The following is a 24966-nucleotide window of genomic DNA, read 5'->3' as shown; positions in this document are numbered from 1 at the left end:
ATATATAGATATATATATATATCTATATATATATCCTTTTCTTTTCTTTCAGAGCTTTTGAAGATCAGAGACAAATAATGTACTTCACACCATTCAGGAGTAAAGGAGACATTCAATAAATGATCAACTATTATTACTATTCATTGACAGAAGGTCTCAATCTAACACAAGGAAAAAGGGAATATAAAAAACACAGACACAGAATAAGAACAACATACTTCTTTTCCCTTTTAATCGAATATGGGCTGGAGTCCCATCCGATTAAAGTTACTGACCTTATCATGTTGAGGAATATTGGCAATGAAGTTTATTGTGTGACAGATAAGTAGCCACTTCAGCTTTTGGCTGAATAAAGCCTGCACACCATGTAACTAAATATCCAGCCATAGCCATGGATGCATATGAATCTAGCAGTATTCTTACCAAGAATGCTCACATTCCACTGAAAATCAGGGGTACTTAGGGAGGCACAAGGATCATTTTAATTCACAGAATACAAGAGGCTTGTATTTCACCCTGAGGTAAATCAAATCTGGGATTCATATGAACCTACCCTTCAAGGAAGAATGCCAAATCAAGGGGATGCTTTGGTAACATGAGATAAACCTCTGTTTTATTCCCTGCCTCCACAGAAGTACCACAAATAATATAGCCCCTTTCAAAAAAAAGCATCAGATTTTGATTCATACTATGAATAATTATAGACTGTCGGGACTCAGGCCCTGAAAGTTATATTTTCCCTACAGGGGAAGAACAGAAGCTGTTTAGAGGATCCAGTTTTTAACACAGAAATTGTTATTTGAGTTACTTCTGGCAGAAAATTCTTCTAGCATGGGAAGAAAAAGTAGAGGCGCTGTACCTCCCAGCCTAGAACATGAGAATTATCTGTCTGATAAAGGGCTTTGTGAGGAATTTTGTAAGGTCAAGTACTTTCTTCTCAAAACTTAAATTCCCACAACAACTCTAAGTTCATATATGTCACCGGTAAATGTGAAATGTAAATGTATTTCTGTAAGAAGCCCTAACTTTTGTCACAGTAAAGTTTTGGGGAGGGTTCATTAGATCACTGGGATGATTTGTAAAAATGTAAGAAAGGAGACTGGGTCCACTTTAGGAAGAAATATTGCTCGTTAGTGTGATGGACAAGAAGACATAAACACCTTAACAGTTTTAGGGCTATTGGTTCCCCTTCTATTTTTAAATAATATGGTGAAGCCTATATTTTTAAATGTAAGATCTTAAGAAATACCTAGATCAGATGACAAAAATCAGTGTACATGTTACCTCTTACATTGGGTATCTTTCATTTTTGCCCGCCAGCATCCTTTCTTGTAGAAAAAGTATACTTGATGTGCTCAATGCTATTGGGGTGTTGCTGTTTCAAGGCCCTGACTCTCAGTGGAAAGAGTTAGGAAATGTGTATATACATATATATACATATATATATATATGTATATATATGTATATACACACACACATACATATATATATTATTATATATTACTATTACATATATTATATATGTCATATATACATATTATCATATTATATATATATATGAATAAATCAACACAGTTACATCTATATTTCTATCTCTATATATTGGAAAATACAAATTAAAACTGATACCTATAATTCCAATTCACTACATGGTCTTTCTATTCTTCCTGGATATATTTTTAACTCTTCTCCAGTAGTGAGCAATCTGCCTTTCATCATCCTTAATATATTTATTTATTTGACCAATTCCCCTACATGTAACATATCACCCATCTTTGTTTCTGTATGTATGCTATTATGTCCCAGCTTGGGCTCTGACTCCCCACTCTGGGTTTTTGTGCTCTCTCACCCTTGCTTGTTTCAACAGCCTTTGTCAGGCTTCCCTCTTCACGTGGGCTCTAACAGACTATACCAGGATGCTTTTCCATAGAGATGCCCTCCTCATTCTGCTCTGACTCACCACACCAGGCCATGATGCCCCACCTCACATGGAAGCTCCCTTCATTCTGCTGGGGCTCTGAGCTTCCACATATGGCCACTCCTCATGCCCCTGCACAAACATCCACCTCAGCCTCCTCAGGCTCTTACATCCCCCACTGTGCCACTGTTGTCTCCAGCCATCTCAACACTGCAGATGGCTGCTTGGTATTCTCTCATCTAATGACTTCAGGACTAAATTTTTCTGGAAAGGGAGGGGTAACCAGAGGAAGAGAGAAAGAGTTATTTTCACTTATTGGCTAGAATATTTTAATAAGAAGACACTTCATCTACTATTTGGTTACCAAATTAAATCAGTTATAATAATTATCCTGTTGGAAGCTCAAATTATCTTCTTTGTCCAGTATAAAGCTCTTAAGTTGGCTACTGAGTCCTTTGACAAAATGCTAGAAGTTTTTGATAGCCTCCTTGTCATCTAGTATGACAGGGCATTTAGATCTAGAATTAGGCATTTTTCTAAGAAGTTCTCGCTTCTTTTCGTGAGAAATGATATTTCAAGTCCCAAATCAGTGAGCTCACTGCCACTATGATGGTCATTGTTTCTAGGTCTCTTTAATGGGCAGAGCTAGGAAATAAATGTGTGCATATATACATACATTCATATATATACATGTATACATATGCACATACATATACAAATATGTATACACACAAATACACATAACACTTTCTGAAAGATAAAATACCTCATAAATTCATTTAATTCAAATTCAGTCCTACAGGGGTTTTACCTCATCTCTTCTATATTACATTTATCTCCTTTCTCCTTTCTTGTAAACTCAGGACTCAACTTCTCAGGAACACAGGGGATGAGAGAATTTTAGTTTGCATAATATCTTTTACTTTATCCCACATTATATGCAGAACAGACTCAGAATAACATTACTGGTATCATTACCAATATAATTAGAGAACATTTAATTTATTAGCATACATTCTCCTCATATTCACTGATACTTTTCTTAGTTATGTTATAAAATTATGAGATACAGTTACTATGTAATATTCTTCTTCTGGCCATCAGTCTTAGTTCTATAAGAAACTATATCAGGTTCACCACAGTCATTATGTTGAAGTCTAACAATTTTGATTAGATAAAGTTCATTTTTTAAGATTGAAGATCCTCAAGAAAAAAAAATGTGGGTCAATAATTTTGCAATTGGAAAAACTAATTTTTGAAGGCATAAAATTATTGATATGCAAGAGCAAGGCAACATTGTTCACATGAGCCCTCCCAGAGGAACTTACTTGAAAATGAGGTTCAAGTGATTTTTTTTCAAATTGGTTCCCTGTACTTTGCAGTGAAAACCTTAGTTATTTTGGGGTTCTTCTTCTTTCCTTATATCTGTTATTCCAGTTGCTTCTTTTTGCTTTCTTTCACACTGATGTCAATAACATGCAGTACCTAAGGCTGTTTGGATTTACTTGTTTTTTGGATTTCATGGAGATATCTGGTAAGGTGGTTTGTTGTTAAACACTGCCATGGGTTTTTGGTTTTCTTAACTACTTGCCTGGTTTCTATGTGAAGATCTGGAGATACTGAAAAATTATGCTTCTATTGCTACTGCTATTTTTTCTAGGCTTATAATTTAAACAAACGTCCTGGCTGCCCAGTAGTCAACAGACTGTAGTAAGGAAAAGCAGAAGCAGAAGACTAATTAGGAGGCTATTAAATTAATCCAGATGAGAGATAATGGTAGGTTAAATCAGAGTAGTTACTATGGAGGTAATGAAAAGTGGTCAGATTCTGAATATATTTTAAAGACAGAGCCAACAGAATTTGTTGATGGACTGAAAATGAAGTGTGAGGAGAAAGAGGATGACTCTAAAGATTTTAGTCTCAACTTAAAGGATGGACTTGCCATTTCCTAAAACGAGCAAAAATATGAGGGGTAAAGTTTGGGAGCAAATTTCAAGAGTTTAATTTTGTACACGTTCACTTGAGGGGTCCAACTGAACAAACAGACATCCAAGTGGAAATACTAAATAGGAAGTTGGATATATGAGCCTGGAGTTCTGGGGAGAGGGCTGGGTTGGAGTCCTAAATTTAAAATCCATCAGTGACTAAACGTTTACAGTCTTAAAACTGAGTAAGATTACCAAGGGAATAATTCTGTATTTGAATGCTCAAGACATAGGCATGCTAATGTTGGAGGTCAAGGAGACAAGTAAGAACCGAGCAAAAGATACTGAAAAAGAGTGGCCAGTCAAGTAAGAGGAGAATCCAGAGAAAGTTCTGAAGTAGACTGTTTACATAAAAGGTCCTCCCGAATTACACCCTGCTATCCATGACTTGTACACTCTCCTCCTACAATGACCCTGGACTTGGTGAGATGACTTGCTTTGGTCAATGGGATATAAGCAAATGTAACACAAGCAGAGGCTTGATAAATTTTAATATCTCCTATGAACACTGATTCAAAAATCCTCAAGAGAACAAGCAAAATGAATTCAACTACATATTAAAAGGATTATCACCATGACCAAGTGATCTCTCATCCTCAAGGCGGGAGGGCAGGGGGCTGACCCAGGCTTCCCTACACGGCAATCACAGGGGAGCAAGAAAGTGAGGTTGAAAGAGAAGGCTTAAGACTTCCGAGGCCAAGTCTTGGAAATCACATAGTGCTTCTGTAGTCGTCTGTAGGTCAAAAACAAGTCAAAAGTCCAGAATAAATTCAAGAGGAAAGGAAATAGAGTCCACCACTGGATGTAATAGTGGCAAAGTTATATTATATTGCTCAGGGGCATGCCCCCAGGAATGGCTCAGCTTGTGGCTATCTTTGTAAACATTATCTCACCATCATATATTAAATTTGCTCAAATATTTTAATCTATTTCTAGACTGTTTTTAAAACTCTCTTCCATAAATTTGAATTTTTATTAATGCCCCAGTGCAAAAATATTTTAACAAATACGTAGATATCTGTAAGTGCAGTCCTACCTCACTAATCCCTTAAAATTTTTTTTCTAGAAATTTTCATTTATTTTTCCGTATGTTCTTTAAAATGATTCTTTTTTAAAACGGTTGTTATTTTACTATACCATATCTTCTATCCAAGAGTGTAATTTGTTTTTCCATTTATACAAGTCTTCTTTTATACCCTTTGTTAGGATTTTAAGGTTTTTAATTTTTATAGAGCCTTCATATTTCTTGTCAAGTTTATTCTTAGTTTATTTTTTATTGCTATTGTAAATGATATTGATGTTTTCTAACTGATCATCAGAAAGGAAAGCATTAATTTTGTAGCTTGGCTATGTTGTTGCATAACCTTAAACCAAGTTACTTACCCTAAGGCTTAGCTTCCCTAATGAAACTCATTGAGTTGTTGTGAGGAATAAACGAGGCAACACAAGTAAGGAGCCTGGAATGAGGCAAAGGCCCAGAAAAGCCAAATATTATCACATTAATTTGGTAATCAGCCACCTTACTGAATTGATTCTCTTATTTCCACTAGTTTTTCACTTGATTTTCTTGGGTTTTCCAGATATACAGTATCATAATCTTGATAATTTTGTTAACTTTAATATTTTACACAATTTTTTTCTTTTAGAATGGCAATGACTAATTGTTTCAAAACAATAAGTGATAAAAGTAATTATCTTAAGGGCATCTCATTTCTTTTTCTATTTTTTTAGGTAGGCTTCATGTCCAGCACAGAGCCCAACACAGAGCTTAAACTCATGACCCTGAGATCAAGACATGAGCTGAAATCAAGAGTTAGACGCTTAACTGACTGAGCCATGCAGGTGCCCCAGTGGGTAGCTCATTTCTGAAGGCAACAATATTTCTGTTTTAAATGTAAATAACTGCTACATTAAAATGCTATAGCATATCTACACCAACAACTGGTTATAGATATTCCCCAATTTGTGGCAGTTATTTCTTGACTTTTTCACTATGAAAAATAACAGTAAAATAGTTATTTTTGTATATAAATATTTGGGCACATTTTGCGTTATTTCACCAAGCAGCAGTGTATGTTCTAAGCTCTGGATTCACATTGCCTTTCACTAAGACTACACTAATTTGCACTCCCATCAGCAGTGTTTTTGAGTATCTTCCTCACCACACCTCTACTGGTAACATATTTGAGAGAAGGAAAATGATGATGGTTTTGTTTACTTAGCTCCTGTGTAGTTACATGTATACTCAGTGGTGGAGTCAAATCCTCCTCATCTGTCAAGTGGCCCTGGCAACAATCCTAAACAAGGCCTCCTCAGAGCAAGAACCAGAACAGCACTGCCAGAACCTGTTCTGCTAGAACAGCATTTCTCTACTTAGGCGCTACTGATGTTTTGGATGAGATAATTCTTTGCTCACCGCAGAGTGTTTAACAGCATCCCTGTGTCTCTGTACACTAGATGGGAGTAACACCATTTCTCCAAGCTGTGATAGCCAAAATGTGTTTACATATCCCCAGGCACAGTCAAACATCCCCTGACAAAATCATCCCTGGCTGGAGACCACTGTGTTAGAAGAATGAAGCTCTAGGCAACCAATACCAAAGCCCAGGATCACAGGAATACAAGTTCAGATAAACTTTTGTATAGGCAGACACCAGTGAGATAGAGAAATAAAATATAGGGTAAAATACTCACTTTGCTTTATAAGGTGAGTCAGATCCAGAGTTTTTTGTTTCCATTAAACTCTCATATTCCTTGGCCCTGAAGAGAAAAAAGTTTTATCACTGTCAGTTAATTTGCTGCTAATTTTTATGATGATCTAAAACCCTATGTTTCTCCTCTCCCAGTATTAGGAACATTAGTTTAACACTTTGATTTCTGAGAATATTTCTTTAAAATACTATAAATGTTATCAAAAAAGACTAAAAATTATTTCCTCATAGGATAAAGAGGAGATTCATAAAAACATTTCTAAGTTTACAGATATGGTACAGAATGGTGCTTATTTTTCAAAAATGTTAAACTCATGATAATTAAATTTAAAACCATATTAGGTTTCTACAAGATAGTTGAAATGGCTAAATATCTATATAGCTTAAGAGGTATATAATGCAAAGCTGAATACAAGAATATTTAACTTTAGAAATAATTTGAAAGGCAGTGAAAGTTACTGGACGAGACAAAGATTTGTTTTGTTTTGTTATTTATATTTCTTAAATACCAAAGCTTGGAAAAATCTGAGATAATGCTTTTCTGCCACTGTCTAACTAGGCTCTAGCTTGCCTGAACCAATAGGGATAGCCATCAACAGTTAATCTAACAAAGGTGTCACTCTAGCAATCCATTAATATTGACTTAATTTGTCAATTTCTCTTTTTGGAAGAAAAAAAGGAAAATACTAACTTAAATTTTAACTGCTCACCCAAAGAGTCCTAGTCTCAAAGAATTAGTCTAGTGACCTATGAAAGAATTATTCACGATGTGGATCAATCCAGATCACAATGAAAAAATAAGCAATACTCCATAAAAAAAATCATGAAAGATGCAAATTACAACACCCCTAATAAGGAAAAAGCAAATTAGCACAGGTTATACATGGGAACAAAAGAATAACAAATTAGAGTTCAACATTAAATTATGTGCTGTTGCAACCTCCGCATGCTCATTGCTATCAGCCACAATATTAAGGAATATCAAAACAGAAAAATAACCACTTTACAGTGGCAAGTAATTATTTTTGAGAGAGAGAGAGAGAGAGAGAGAGAGAGAGAGGAGACTCAAATAAAATCAGTACCACAAGAAAAAAATAACCACTGACACCACAGAAATACAAACAATTATAAGAGAATATTATGAAAAATTATATGCCAACAAATTGGACAACCTAGAAGAAATGGCTAAATTCCTAGAAACATATAATCTCCCTAAATTGAAGCAGGAAGAAATAGAAATTTTGAACAGACCAATTACCAGCAATGAAATTGAATCAGTAATAAAAAAAATTCCCAGCAAATGGAAGTCCAGGACCAGATGGCTTCACAGGCGAATTTTACCAAATAGTTAAAGAGTTAATACCTATTCTTCTCAAACTATTCCAAAATATCGAAAAGGAAGGAAAAATTCCAAATTCAATCTATGAGGCCAGAATTATCCTGATACCAAAAACAGATAAAGACACCACTAAAAATAAGAACTACAGACCAATATCCTTGAGGATGCAAAAAACCTCAATAAAATACTACCAAACTGAATCCAATCCAGCAATACATTAAAGAAATCATTCACCACACTCAAAGTGTGCTTTGTTCCTGGGATGCAAGGGTGGGTCAATATTCCCAACTTAATCAAAGTGACACATCACATCAACAAGACAAAGGATAAAAACCATATGATCATTTCAGTAGGTGCAGAAAAAAACATCTGATAGAGTTTAACACCAATCATGATAAAAGCCCCCAACAAAGTTGATGTAGAGGGAATACACCTCAACATAATAAAAGCTTTATATGAGCAAACATATTCAATGGGAAAAAAAGTGAGAGCTTTCCCCTATGGTCAGGAACAAGACAAGGATGTCCACTCTCCCCCACTTTTATTCAACATAATACTGGAAGTCTTAGGCACATGAATCAGACAAGAAAAAGAAATATGAGGCATCCAAATTGGTAAGGAAGAAGTATAACTTTAATCATTTGCAGATAATATGATACTAAATGCAGAAAACCCTATAGACTCCAGCAAAAAACTACTAGAACTGATAAGTGAACTTATTGAGGTTCTAGGATACAAAATCAATGTGCAGAAATTGGTTGAATGTCTATACACTAATAACAAAGCAGCAGAAAGAGAAATTAAGAAAATAATCCCATTTAAAAATGCACCAAAAATAATACCTAGGAATAAACCTAACCAAAGAGGCAAAAGACCTGCACTCTGAAAACTATAAAACACTGATGAAAGAAACTGAAGACAACACAAATAAATGGATTTCATGTTCATGGAATGGAAGAACAAATACTGTTAAGATATCTAGATGGCCAACAGACACATGAAAAGATGCTCAACATCACTCATCATAAGGGAAATGCAAATCAAAACTACAATGAGATACCACTTTAAACCTGCCAGAATGGCTACAATCAACAACAAAAGAAACAATAGGTGTTGGCAAGGATGTGGAGAAACAGGAACCCTCTCTTGCACAGTTGGTGGGAATACAAACTGGTGCAGCCACTGTGGAAGACAGTATTCAGTTTCCTCAAAAAGTTAAAAACAGAACTACATTAGGACCCATTAATTGCACTAGTGGGTATTTACCCAAAAAATACAAAAGCACTAATTCAGAGGGTTACGTGCACCCCTATGTTTATGGCAGCATTATTTACATAACAGCCAAATGATGGAAGCACCCCCAGGGTCCATGTATAGATGAATGGATAAAGAAGATATGGCATATATGTGTGTGTGTGTGTATGGAATTTATATGGAATATTATATTACATATATAATATTATATTTATATTATATATAAATTATAATAAAATATTATATTATTCCATAAGTATATGTGGAATATTATTCAGCCATAAAAAGAGTGAAATTTTACCATTTGCAACAACACGGATGGAGCTACAGAGTATAATGCTAAGTGAAATAAGTCAGAGACAGACAAATCATATGATTTCACTCGTGGAATTTAAGAAGCAAAACAAATGAACAAAGGAAAAAAAGAGACAAACCAAAAAACAGACTCTCAACTACAGAGAACAAACATGGTCACCAAAGGGGTGGGGGGTGAGGGGTGGGGGGTGGAGGGATGGGTGAAATAGCTGAAGGCAATTAAAGAATACACTTACGATGACGAGCACTGAGTAATGTATAGAATTGCTGAATCACTGTAGTGTACGCTTGAAATTAACACTGTATGTTAACTTTGCTGGAATTAAAATAAAAAACTTAATAATAAAGGAATTAAACCCCATGTGTCCCATTCTTCACTTTTAATCTTGCCAATTTTAATAATACCCAAAATCCAAGAGCACATTTTACATACTGTATATTGGCCAATTTGACAATAAATTATATTTTAAAAAATAATAAGTAAATAATAAACAAAAGAATACCCAAATAATTTTAGTTTCACAGAAAATCAAATGAAATCTGATTTAATACTATTATTTCTTCTTCAGATAGTTTCTCATATATTCATGTTTTATTATTCATTCAATAAATATTTATTGAGTATGTATAATGTATCAAAAATTATTCTCAGCATTAAACATATAGTATACAAAAAACTCAGATATAAAAAGCTCAATAAGGTAATTATTCTCATATGAAAGTTTACAGTGGGGGGAAATGGAAGGAAGGGAGGAGGGAAATGAGGAAAGAAGGAAGGAAGGAAGGAAGGAAGGAAGGAAGGAAGGAAGCAAGGAAGGAAAGAAATCTGAAAATAAGAAATGCTATGAAGAAAACAGAACAATCAATATAGAGTAACTGTATATATGTGTGTGTTGAGGAGTCATGGGATTTACAGAGGGCCTCGTGAAAGATTTCTAAATAATTACTCTAGGGGTGCCTGTGTGGCTAAGTTGGTTAAGCGTCTGACTCTTGATTTTGGCCCAGGTCATAATCTCACGGTTTGTGGGTTTGAGCCCCGCATCGGGTTCGACACTAATGGTGCAGGCCCTGCTTGGGATTCTTTCCCTCTGCCCCTTCAACATACTCTCTCTTCTCTCTCAAAATGAATAAACTTAAAAAAAATAATAATGATAACTCTAAGTAGAAACTTGAATGAAGTGAAGAAGCTGGTCACAGATAAATCTGGGGAAAGCTCAGATTGGGTAGACAGAACTTTAAGTGCCAATACATTAAGGTATATTCAAGAAACAGAATGGCAACAATGAAAAAATGGAGGCAGAATCATGATTATATAAACATGCTACTCCATTAAATGCATTCTTGAAAGTCTGCAATGATCTTGATTAGTATCAAACACAATGGCCTTTTCTCTCTATTCCTTCTTGACGTTTCTGTCCCTGTATTTTACAGCTCCGTATCACTGCCCTTTGCAAGGCTTCATCTTCTTTAATTTCTATTTAATAACTATTATTCTCACCATTGAAGTTTTAATATTATAATAATGAATGCTTATAATAATGTATGCTAACTATATAACTTTAGCTTTCAGTCCAAATGTCAAACTTTTCTAGCTCTTCACTCGGTAGTTCAACCTTCATCTTTTCCTCTACAACTTTAAAGCAAAACTCATGGTTACCATTGTATATCCACTTCACTAGATTTCTCAATAGTACCTTGGACTGAAATTTCAAAATTATTTTCTATTTTTCATTTTTTCAAATAATATATCATCAAAAATTATTAGATGAAAACACTTTTTGATTATTTTCTTTACTCCTAATTTTTTCTGCAGTATACTATAATGTAAGGCCTATCACTTCATGCTTGGATTAGTAGAATAACCTCCTATTCACTCAAGTTCTCAACCTTGTAACCCTGTAGCATAGCACAGGTTATAAATCTTCCCAAATCACTGGCTTCTTGATGTTACTCCCTTTGTTACCTATGGTGGTTCCTTTCCAAAAGATCTAGTCAATCTGCTAAATGGCATTCAAGGCTCTCTATAATGTGACCCTGTTCTAGCTATCCAACTTTATTTTCTTTCACATTACCATCTGCATTTTATAAATTTAGATTTGCACAGTATACTTTTGGGACATTATGAGATTTTTTTCTTGAGAACGGTTTTGAGACATTTTCACCAGTTAGGCTACTGCTTCCAGCAGGAGGGCAGTATTATAAATATCTGCACAGACTAATGCTGAAGGCAAAGAACAGGAGGAAAATATTACTTTTACAAAAATAAATTTCAGTTAAAAAGAATAAGTAGACATTTAACACACATACAAATGGGAGCCCTGTCTACCAGTTCCTCTGGGATATCCCTTTGATAGCTCAAACCTACTCACATAGCATCTATCACATCATCTTTATCTGTGCCCCTATTTCTTTTCTTCCCCAACTTTATTGAGATATAATTGATATATAGCATAGTGTAAGTTTAAGGGGTACAATGTAAATCACCTTATGTCTATATCTATATCTAGCTGTATATATTGCAAAATGAATACAATAAGGTTAGTAAACACCTCCAATACCCATATAACTACCATTTTGTGTGTGTGACGGAACATTTAGTATATACTTAGTAACTTTCAAAGTTATATAGTATTGCTAATGATTGTCACCAACCTGTTTATTAGATCCCCAGAACTTATTCATTTCATAGCTGGAAGTTGGTACTCTGACCAACAGCTCATTTCCTTGATTCCCAAGCCACTGACAATCACCATTTCTACTCTGTTCCTATGAGTTTGTCTTTTTCAGATTCCACATATAAGTGGAATCATATAGTATTTGTCTCTCTGACTTTTTTCACTTAGTTTAACACCCTTAAGGTCCATCCATGTTGTCACAAAAGCCAGAATTTCCTTCTTTTGGCTCTGCTTCAGTCAAGGACATTGGTATATAGCTAGAATCTCTAGGGTCATCAGCAATTTCTTCCTGTCTCCTTCGCTCACATCAAGACATCTACATAATCTATTTCAGATTTCTTTCTTCTATCCATCTCCTCCACCACATGTCTGTGCCAAACATTCTGGCATTTAATTTTGATCTTTAACGAACCATTGTCTAATTATGTGTGAGGAAGTGAAAACAATTTTTTTTATTATAACTGTAGCCTTTAGAACCCTAGGCTTTGAGCCTACGTTTTCTTCCATTTGTAAGATGAGGCAATAGAACTAGCTAAATTCTTAAGGTCTTTTCTAGCTCTAAGATTCCATACTTCTAAATTCCTATAAACACTAGGTATCAAATTGTTAGGTACATTAGGAGTTAAAAACTTGTTAAAATGTAGATTTCTCAACTAAAACCAAGTGAATCCGAATCAATAAGCTGAAGTCTAGGTGTGAATCTACCTTTTAAAAAGGATCTCAATTGACTCCAATGCAAGAAGTATAAGGATCACAGTTTGAAAATCATTGTCCTGTTTCATGATTCAATTCATATTGCAAAGCAACACAACACTTGTTATCAATTGAGTTTTTTCTTATTTAATTGGCTGATAGTTTTTTATAATCTGATTTCCAGAGGGTCTCAGAGAGTCTTTCAGGTCAAACTTTTTCACTCTCATTCTCTTAAAAGCATACAGTGGATTTCCATATTCCACATTATAAATACATGCCCATGTTACCTATTCTAAAAACATCATGCCATACATTACTTGATAGTCTCCTTATTATTGGCTATCTAAACTATTACTCAAGTTTCTGCTCTTAGGATTACCAACACAATGAACACTCACAGACTATTTTAATTTTGCTTATAATGGGTACTTCTAGTCTAAGACAATATCTGGGACATAATAAAGAGCCTAATAAATACGAGCCACTTTTTGTTTATATGTATTTCTTTTTATCATCATCATCAATTTTATAAGTAGTCTTCCCTGACTACCCAGGCATAACTAAGTTTATTCTCCCTGGAGTTCACCTAAATACTTATTTGTACCTTTCTTCTGCTACTGTGGACACACTGTCTCATATAAGGGTTATTTATACGTAATTTATCTCTATTAATACCTTGTAAATGTCACAAGGGTAGAAGTTATGTTCTATTCACTTTTGTTTGCTGATCATTCAAATATCTGAATAATGTGTTGAATGGACTCCTTAAGACCACAGAGGACATAACCAACACATATAAAGGATGCAAAAGGTTTCACCTTAAAGTTCTACATCAGAATCCTATAATAGTTGTTAGCCCTTATATCTTTCCCCTGCCTCTCTTCTGCTCAACTACAGTCTCCATGACCATGGTTGGGCTCACTGGTCAATGGTAAGCCAAGGATTAACCCTATCATATCTCAAACATAAATTCAAGGCAGACTCTATGTTTGTCTGTGCATGTATCTATACCTGAATTTACCTCTAAAACACATTATGGACAGATAGCTATTCACTTTCTCTTCTCATATATTCATTTATATGTTTACATACCTATATTTATTCATATGTATATAGGTATACATAGACACACAACTTCATTCTCTCATTGCTCTCCTTCCATCATTTCAGAACATCTTCTTGAAAGTCCTTTATTCTCAGAGATAAGGATTCTGTTATCCTAGTGATTACCACTGGATAACTGAAAGGTGATATGCAAGCTGCCAATACTGCAGACACAGGTCTGGCTATATACAGTGAAAACCTATGACTCTAATAGTTGCTCTAACTAGCAGCTCTCTCCCCTGCTCATTCCTACCTCCATTCAAACTCCAGATCAATGACAATCTGTCCCACAAATCTAATTTCTTGCTTAACGTCATCACACTTCTGTTCTAAAATGCAGTTTAGTGATTAGAGCTTTACTAGACTGCTTTTCTTGGTCTTCTGCACCACATGATGGATCCTTTCCACCTAATTTCCAGCAGCAAACAAAGTTCTGACTCCTCTTATGGACTCCTCTTTCAGAATATATTTTTTGCCTGAATGTCAAAACTTTCAAGGAACCACATACACTCTCACAGTTCATCCAGTATAGGTCATATAGAACCTTACTAATTAGCTGTAGAACACATACCCACAATTTAAACCACCTGCTAATTCTGGCTTTGCCATTAGACAATGTCCCTCATCTAGCTGGTGTCAAAGGAAGACCAAATATCTCTGGTTTTACATCATCTAAAATCAGGTCCCTACAGCCTTACCCTCACTAACTGTAACCATGAAACCTGGAATGGACCATCATGCCTCAAGGCTGAATTCTGATTTATGAAAGTAAAGTCATAGTTCTTTTCTCTACTTTTATAAAGCCAAAGAAATCCCAGTGATATGAACACTAATTTCATAATCCAATCTCATCTAATTCTTTTTAACTAATGTTTGTTGAAAACCTATTAGGTGCCAGCAATAGAGACAAAAATCCTCATGTATATATTCCAGTGGGAGAAAAGCAATGTGTAAATAAATAATAATATACATACTATATTAAATAATATAGTACAATATATATAATACATAGTATATATGTATACTAATACACATAGTATAATAAATAATAAATACATAGTACTTTAGAAGATGGTAAGTGCTAAAGCAAAAATAACTGGGGAAATGTTGATAATGCCGCTTGACAATTTTGTTTTCAGTCATTATAGATTAACTAGTATCATACTAGCCCTTCTGTTATGAACAACAATGAAAATTCCTAAAGTATATACGGAATTACTGTTTTTCCTGTATCAACTAGTAGCCTAGGACAGTAATCCCTGAGTAAAAGGAAACACCTGCTGTACACCTGTTACTTCACCATGTAAAAAAGGGGAATATGTATAAGACATAGACTTTGCCATAAAGGAGTTTACAATTCAGTTGAGGTAGTGAGTGTCACATATATCAAATGTTAACTGGGTGGCTCAGTTGGTTAAGCGACCGACTTGGCTCAGGTCATGATCTCATGGTTCATGAGTTTCAGCCCCCCATCAGACTTGCTGACAGCTCAGAGCAGAGTCTGCTTCAGATTCTGTGTCTCCCTCTCTTTCTGCCCATCTCCCTGCTCACACTCTCTCTCTCAAGATTAAATAAACATTAAAAAATTTTTTTAATTAAAAAACATAAAACAACCACAGCAATAGTTTCAGTAAATATAAACTGATTAAAAACTGCAAATAGACAGTATCAGAAAAGACAGAAAAGGAAGACTCACATATGACAATTATAAGAAATACACAAAAATATATAAGGAGATAAAGTTGTAAGTTTAAAACTAAAAGAATGGGAAAAGATTTATCATGAGAATACTAAAGTTAGATAAAGTAGATAGATAGTAGTAGATAGATAAAGTTAGATAAAGTAGACTTAATCATAAGAAATATTAAGAGGCTATTAATATTAAGAATCATAATATTAAGAAATATAATGGTAACGGGATCAATTTTTCAAGGATATAAAATAATACTAAATTTGTATGTATCTAGCAACAAAGCTTCAAAATTTGAAGTAAACTGGAAAATACTGAAGTGTGAAATGGAAGTGTGAAATAATATTATTATAATAAATGAATATGAATAATAATAATAATAAATGTTAATATTCTTTATTAACTGATACAATAGGAATATAGAGAGACAGACAAAATAAATACAAAGAAAACCCAGGAAGAAAGAATTTAAAATATAAATAAATGAAATACAACAAAATGAAAATCAAATGACAGTGAAAGTTCATAAATTAAGTTCATTAATTAAAATTGATAAATTCCTGGCCAGAGTAATCAAAGAATACAATCGCAATTTTCAGGAATAAAAAAAGCCATGTCACTATAGAATCTTAGAGGTTTAAAAAGATAGAAAAAAATGTTTTAAGACTATATTTTTTATAGAAATTTCAGGTTCACTGAAAAATTGAGAGAAAGGTATAGAGATTCCCCATATACCTGTTGCCCCACACATGCTTAAGCCTCTCCCAAGGTCAACAACACCCAACAGAGTGGTACATTTGTTACAATTATTGAACCTACAATGACACATTATTATCACCCCAAATCCATAGTTTACATTAGGATTCACTCTAAGTGTTCTATATTCTGTGGGTTTGGACAAATGTAAAATGACATGTATAAAGTGTAAAATCAGTGTCCAGATTCATTTTTAGCTGTGGATGTCCAGTCATCCAACACCATTTATTGAAAAGGCTATCCTTCCCATATTGTATTGTCTTTGTTCCTCTGTCATAGATCAGTTGACTCTGTTTATATGGGTCTATTTCTGGGCTATTTTTTGCATTGATCTATCTATCAATTCTTTTGCTAATACCATACTGTCTTAATTACTATAGTTTTATAATAAGTTCTGAAGTCAGGTATTGTCAATCCTCCAACTTTGTTCTTCTCTTTCAATAGTATAGTGGCTAATCTGGGTCTTTTGCCTCTCCATATAAACTCTGGAATTAGTTTGCCAATATCCGTAAAATAACTTGATGGGATTTTGACTGGGATTGCATTGAATCAATGCAATCAACCTGGGAAGAACTGACATTTTGACAATATTCTCTGCATTCATAAACATGGAATAATATCTCTTCATTTCTTTTTTTTTTTTTTTGAGTATAGTTGACATACAATATTACATTAGTGTCAGGTATATAACTACCATTCATTTCTTTTAACAGAGTTTTGTAGTATTCCTACATAGAGCTTGTACATATTTTGTTAGGTTTATACCTAAGTATTTAATTTGGGGGGTTACTAATGTATGTGGTATTGTGGTTTTTTTCTTCCATCTCAAATTCTACATTCAATGCCAGTAAAGAGAAAAATGACCACTGTATATTAACTTTGCATCTTGAAACCTTACTATAATTATTAGTTCCAGGAGGGCTTTTTTTTTTGTCAATTCTTCCAAATTTATTATGTACATAATCATGTCATCTGCAAACAAGGACAGTTTTATTTACTTCTTCCCCATGATGCCCAGTATACCTTTTATTTCTTTCTCTTGTTTTACTGCATTATCTAGGACTTCCATTATGATGTGGAAAATGAATGGTGAGAGGACATCCCTGCCTTGTTCCTGATCTTAGTGGGAAAGCTTCAGGTTTTTACCATTAAGTATTTTATTAATTGCACATATATTGTAGATATTCTAAAAAAGTGAGGAAGTTCTTTTCTATTCCTAGTTTACTGAGAGTTTTTGTTGTGAATATGTGCTGGGTTTTGTTAAATGCTTCGTCTGCATCTACTGACATGATCATGTGATTTTTCTTCTTTAGTCTATGGAGGTGATGGATTATATTAAGTGATTTCCAAATTTTGAACCAGCCTTGTATATCTGGGGTATGTCCCACTTGGTCATAATTATTTTTATACACTGTTGGATTTAATTAGCTAATATTATTTTCAGGATTTTTGCATGTATGTCCACAAAAGAGATCTATTTTCTTGTCTTCTAATATCTTCGCCTGGTTTTAGTATTAAATAATGGTGGCATCATAGAATGCGTTGGTTAAGTATTTCTTCTGCTTCTATACTCTGAAAGACACTGTACACAACTGGTATAATTTCCTCAAATGTCTGGTAGACTTTACCAGTGAACCCATCTGGGCCTGGTACTTCATTTTGGAAGTTAATTATTGATTCAACTTCTTTAATAGATATATACCTATTAAATTGTCTATTCTTTGTGTGAATTGCGGCAAATTGTGTCTTTTAATAAACTGTTGATTTCACCTAGGTTATCAAATTTGTGGGAAAAAAGATATTCATAATATTTCTTTATTATCCTTTTAATGTCCATGAGATCTGACTGATATCCCCTCTTCCATTTATATTAATTTGTGTCTCCTTTTTTTCTTAGCCTAACTAGAAGTTTACCAATGCTATCTATCTTTCAAAGAACTAGTATTATTGGTGTTGGTCTTGATTTTCTCTATTGATTTCTTTTCAATTTCATTGACTTCTGCAATAATTTTTATTTCTTTTATTTTGCTTACTTCAGATTTAATTTGTTCTTCTTTTACTAGTTTCCTAAGGTGGAATCTTAGATGATTTTAGATCTTTCTTCTTTTCTAATATCCAAATTTAATTCTAAGTACTGCTTTTACTGAATCACACAAATTTTGGTAACTTGTGTTTTCATTTTCATTTAGGTTAAAATAATTTTTAAATTTCTCTTGAGATTTCCTCTTTTACCAATGTATCATTTAAAAGTGTTTTCTTTAATCACCAAGCATTTGGGGAAATTTCAGCATTCTAATCATGATTTCTATTATAATTCCACTGTGGTTTAATAATAGTCACTATATGATTTCTATTCTTTTAAATTTGTTAAGGTGTCTTTTCTGGCCCCAAATGTGGTCTACCTTAATGAATGCTCCATATGAGCTTTCATGCATGCTTTCTGAAGGGAAGCTGGATGTAATTCTTATCTTTGTTCCACCATAAGTATGGCATTTTCTTCCCTTTGCTTTCTTTCAAGATTCTTTTTGTTTTTCTGAGCTTGAATATATGCCAAAGTGTCATTTGGATTTTGGCGGGGGGGGGGGGGGAAGGGGAATCATTTATCATGATTGAGGTTTGAGGTTATCTGAGTCTCCTGGATCTGTGGTTTGGTATCTGAAATTAATTTGGAGAAATTCTCAGTCATCACTGCTTCAAATACTGCTTCTGTTCTTTTTGCCCTACCTTCCCCTTCCTGTATTCTCATTTACACGTTATGTGCTTTGTAGTTGTCTCATAGTTCTTAGATATTATGTTTTGAGGGTTTTGGGTTTTTGTTTTTTTTTTTCAGTCTTTTCTGTTGCTTTTGGTTTTGGAAGTTTTTTCTTTTTTACTAAAGTATTTTTTAATTAACTGTCTCACACACCTAACACTATTTTTAATTCTAATTTTTTTAAGTTTATTTATTTTGAGAGAGACAGAGACAGAGAGGGAGAGACAGCACAAGCAGGGGAGGAGCAGAGAGAGAATCCCAAGCAGGCCATGCGCTGTCAGTATACAGCCCGATGCAGGGCTCGATCTCACAAATTGTGAGATCATGACCTGAGCTGAAATCAACCAACTGAGCCACCAAGCCACCCTGAATTTTTTTTTTTATTTACGTACAGTTGACATGCAATATTATATTAGTTTCAGGTATACAACGTAGTGATTTCACAATTCTATACGTTGTGAAATGCTCACCATAAGTGTAGTTATCATCTGTCATCATAAAAAGTTATTACAGTATTATTGACTATATTCCCTATGCATGTAACATCCTCATGACTTATTTATTTTATAACTAGTAGTTTGTACCCTTTTGTCCCCTTCACCTATTTCACTCATCTCTCCCTCATGTCCCCCTGGCAACCATCAATTTGTTCTCTGTATTTGTGAGTCTATTTCAGGAGTTTGGTGGGGGAGTTTCTTTTTCAATATCTTGAAGCTCAGAGATGCTTTCTTCAGACATGTCCAGTATAGTAATAAGCCCATCAAAGGTATTTTTCATTTCTACTGCAGTGTTTTTAACCTCTAGTATTTCTTTTTTAGTCTTTCTTAGAATTTCTCTCTGCTTAAATTGTCCTCTCTTCTTGCATGCTGTCAACTTTATCCATTAGAACACTTAGCATATTTATCAAATTGTTTTAAATTTCCAGTGTAACAATTCCAATATCCCTAGCATATCTGAGTCTAACTCCAATGTTTGCTCTGTCTCTTCAAACCATATTTTACCTTTTAGTAAGTCCTGTAGTTTTACTTGACAGCTAGACGTGATATAGACAGAGTATATGGAACTGTTATAAATAGGCCTTTAGTAATATGGTAATAAGGTATGAGAGAAGGAGAACATTCTCTACTCCCATGATTATGTCTGTCTTTTATTGTACCAGGGCCTGTTAACTTTAAACTTCACAAGTGCTTCTCAGGCTCTTTTCTTCCCTGAGGTAGGACAGAATGGCTAAAATGGGCTGGTGTTGAGTATTTCCCTTCTCTCTCCCTTCCTTCAGGTGAAAGATTAAAGGGAAGGTATTTTCCTTCCCTCAAGTCAATTAATCTCTGCTAAACCACCAGCATATTAGGCTCTGATTAAATACTTTTGCCTCAGGGCAGGCATCTTTATATTTCAAAATGGTTCCTTATCCCCTCCTCATGCTGGAAGTAGAAGTGTGGCAAGATTTTTCTCTGGCATTCAATGTAAGAACATGGTCAAGCTCTTGGAGGTAAAACTTAATAAAGTGTGGGGATATCCTGTAGTTTTGACTCTAAGCCTTGTCCACACTGAACCTCCAGAGATGCAGGTTTTCTTATCCCAGTACTGGTTTCTACAGAGGTTTCTGCTTATAGGTATCTGGTCTAGTAACCTGTAAGTCTCTACTTGCCTGTCTGTTTCTCCACTTTTAGGGGCTGCAGTTTGCCCTTTTATTTCACTTGTCTTACAGATCCTAAGAAGAGTTGCTAATTTTTCAGTTTGTTCAGATTTTGACTTTTTGTTAGGATGGAGTGAGTGTTGACTTCCAACCTTCTTATGTACAGTACCAAAAACCATAAGTATAATGGAAAACTGTATGCAACTTTACATTAATAAGTTCAACAACTTAGATCAAATGGACAAACTACTTGAAAGACACAGATTACCAAAACTGATGGAAGAAATATGACTTCACTTATGAATATTATCATTTGAATAAGAAAAACCCAATCATCTAGAAATCCCTTCAAAAATAGAAAAGGGACTAGTTCTCAAACTCATTTAATGAGGCCAACATTCTCTTGATACCAAAACCAGACAAAGACATTGTAAGGTAACTACAGATCAATATTCATCATAAGCATAAATGTGACAATCCTTTATAAAGAGTTAGTAAATTAAATCTAACGATATATAGAAAAGATAATAGATACTAAGGAAAGGGTGTTTATTCCAGGAATAGAAGCTTGATTTAATATTCAAAAATTATTATAGATCCTCAATAGAATATTAGCAAACAAAATTCAACAACACATTAAAAGAGTTATACCCTATCATTGAGATTTATTCCCAAGTTGCACATATGGTTCAATTTTCCCAAATGAATCAACATAATACACTTCGTTAACAAAATGAAAATTAAAAACAGCATCATTTTGATAGATCCAGAAAAAGCATTTGATAAAACTCAACATCCATTTTTGATAAAAACGTTCAACAAAATGGGTATAGGGAGCACATACCTAAATATAATAAAAGCTATATATGACAAAGTCAAAAGTTGCAAGCTTTTCTTCTAAGTTCAAGAACATGACAAGTGTCTCAGACTTTGAGTCTGGAATTCTCTCTTGTCCAGCAAGAGAGTGGACACAGAATTGAATACGAGAGAGGCTGATATCCGGGAGGAGACAAGAGCCCCAAACAGGGGTTTTGTCTCTATTTTATTGAGCTCTCAAGGTTTTACAAATGCAGTGAATGCGCAGAAGAAAACAATAAGATAGTGACCATTAATTTGTGTAAGAACCAAAGGGTTTGGGGGGCGAGTGGCATTAGAAATTGAGATTAAAGCACAATGCTATATTGGTGCCAGATGCCAGATGAACAGTGTTTCTCTGTGACAATAGAGCCAACTAGCTGTTATCTCTGAAGTTTAAGATTGCTGGAGCATGCTGCCTCAAGGCTAACAAAGCACCCTTTTCATTAGCTAACCTTGGGCACTTTCCCCCCATAGCAGCTTTCCACCTCTAATTGTTCTCAAATGCTTTCATCCTGTGGAGACAGCCTTTTGCCCTAAGCCTTGTTTTAGTTAGTGATTAACTTTGGGCGCTTTCACCCAGGTGGCGGCTTTCCACCTCTATGCTTTGTCTTACTTAATGACTGGCCTTGGGCACTTTTGCCCTGTAGTGGCTGTCCGCCCTAAGCCTTGTTAACCCACTGGTGCAAGCATACAGAATTCTTAAACTTATTTCCCACAGACAAGGATGTCTACTCTCACGAATTTTATTAAGCATAGTATTGTAAGTACTAGCCAGAGAAGCTAGGCAAGAAAAAGAAATAAAAGGTATTTATATTGATAAGGAGGAAATAAAATTGTCACTATTTTCAGATGACATGATACTATATAGCCCTAAAGACTCCACCAAAATACTGTAAGAATAAGTGAATTTAGTAAAGTTGCAGAGTATAAAATCAATATATACAAATCTGATGTATTTCTATATGCTAATAACTATCAGAAAGGAAAACCTAAAAAATAATCTCATTTATAATTACATCAAAAAAAATCCAGTATTAAATTTAACCAAGAAGGTGAAAGACCTGTACACTATAAAAACTTCAAGACACTGATGAAAGAAATTGAAGAAAACATTGAATACATGGATAGATATTCTGTGCTCAAGGATTGGAAGAATATTGCTAAAATGTCCATAATGTGCAAAGCAATCTACTGATTCAGTGCAATCCATATCAAAATTCCAATGACATTTTTCATGGAACTAGAACAAACAGTTCTCAAATTTGTATGAAACCATAAAAGAACCAAACAGCCAAAGAAATCCTGAGAAAGAACAAAGCTAGAGGTATCATTCTCTGATTTCAAACTACATTACAAAGTAACAGTAATCAAAAAAGTATGGTATTGGCATAAAAACAGACATATATATCAACAGAACAAGAGAACCCAGAAAAGAAAAATGCACATACATGGTCAATAATACACAATAAAGGAGCTAAGAATAAATAACAGAGAAAGGACAGGGTCTTCAGTAAATAGTATTAAGAAGACTGGACAGTCACATGCAAAAGAATGAAACTGGAACACTATCTTACACCATATATAAAAATTAACCCAGGGGCGCCTGGGTGGCGCAGTCGGTTAAGCGTCCGACTTCAGCCAGGTCACGATCTCGCGGTCCGTGAGTTCGAGCCCCGCGTCAGGCTCTGGGCTGATGGCTCGGAGCCTGGAGCCTGTTTCCGATTCTGTGTCTCCCTCTCTCTCTGCCCCTCCCCCGTTCATGCTCTGTCTCTCTCTGTCCCAAAAATAAAATAAAAAACGTTGGAAAAAAAAAAAATTAACCCAAAATGGATTATAGACAAGACACCATAAAAGTCCTGGAAGGAAACACAGGTGGTAAGCTCCTTTACATTGGTCTTGGTGAAGATTTTTTTGGATTTGGCACCAAAAAATCAACAAGTGTGAACACATCAAACTAGCAAACTTCTGCACAGCAAAAGAAACCATTAACAAAATGAAAACGCAACTACTAGGAGGGAGAAAATATTTGCAAATCATACATCTGATAAAAGGGTAATCTCCAAAATACAAAGAACTCATACAACTCAAAAACAAAAAATCTGATTAAAAAATGGGCAGAAGATCTGAACACTTTTCAATGATGACATATAGATGGGGAACATACACATGAAAAGATGTATAATGTCACTAATCATCAGAAAAATGCAAATCAAAACCACAATGAGATATCACCTCACACCTGTCAGAATGGCTATCAAAAAGACAAGAAGTAACAACTGTTGGTGAGGATGTGGAACAAAGGGAACCCTTGTGCTGGGAATGTAATCTGGCATAGCCACTATGGAAAGCAGTATGGAGGTTCCACAAAAAAACAAAACAAAACCTAAAAATTAAAGTACTATACGATCCAGTAATTACACTTCTGGTATTTACTCAAAGAAAGTGAAAACACTAACTTGAAAAGATATGTGCACCCCATGTTCACTGAAGCATTATTTACAATAGCCAAGATATAGAAACAACCTAAGTGTCTATCAACAGGTGAATAGATAAAGAAAATGTGGGGTGTGTATAAGTGTATATACACAATAGAATATTACTCAGCCGTAAAAATGAATAAAATTTTGCCATTTGCAACAACACAGATGGACTCTGAGGGCATTAGCTAAGTGAAATAAGTCAAACAAAGACAAATACCATATGATATCATTTTGGTAACAACAACAAAAAGGCCAAAAAAAAAAAAAACAAAACCAAAAACCCAAAATCAACCAAGCTCTTCACAAAGAATAGACTGCTGATTGTCACAGGTGGGGGATGAAGGTGGGCAAAATGGTTGAAGAGAGTTAAAAAGTACAAACTTCTGGGGCATGAGGGTGGCTCAGTCAGTTACGCAATTTTGGCTCAGGTCATGATCTCACAGTTCATGGGTTTGAGCCCCACGTCAGGCTCTGTGTTGACAGCTCAGAGCCTGGAGCCTGCTTTGGATTCTGTGTCTCCCTCTCTCTCTGTCCCTCCCCTGCTTGTGCTATCTCTCTCTCTCCCTCTCTCTCTCTCTCAAAAATTAATAAACATTAAAAATTTTTTTTTAAAAAGTACAAACTTCTTGTTATAAAATAAATGTGATGGGGATGTAGTGTACTATGTATTTGAAAGTGACTACGAGAGCAAATCTTAAAGAAAAAGAAAAAAATTCAGTAACTATGTATGGTGACAGATGTTAATGATTTATTGTAGTGATCATTTCACAATATATAAAAATATCAAATCATTATGTTGT

The 24966-nt window shown here is 34.6% G+C and overlaps 1 protein-coding gene across 3 annotated transcripts in view; it reads right to left on the bottom strand.

The window, feature by feature from the left end:
• Positions 1–24966, bottom strand: part of SCAPER (S-phase cyclin A associated protein in the ER) — a 522663-nt gene that overhangs the window by 257467 nt on the left and 240230 nt on the right. For all 3 annotated transcript variants that reach the window (XM_049611895.1, XM_049611896.1, XM_049611897.1), the window contains one exon: positions 6598–6663. In XM_049611895.1, the coding sequence (XP_049467852.1) occupies positions 6598–6663 (66 nt within the window). The remainder of the gene's footprint in view (positions 1–6597; positions 6664–24966) is intronic.

The sequence above is a fragment of the Panthera uncia genome (assembly GCF_023721935.1).
Source record: "Panthera uncia isolate 11264 chromosome B3 unlocalized genomic scaffold, Puncia_PCG_1.0 HiC_scaffold_1, whole genome shotgun sequence".
Taxonomy (NCBI): domain Eukaryota; kingdom Metazoa; phylum Chordata; class Mammalia; order Carnivora; family Felidae; genus Panthera; species Panthera uncia.
Note: the sequence above shows the minus strand (reverse complement) of the source record. Positions and strands in the feature narration are given on the sequence as shown.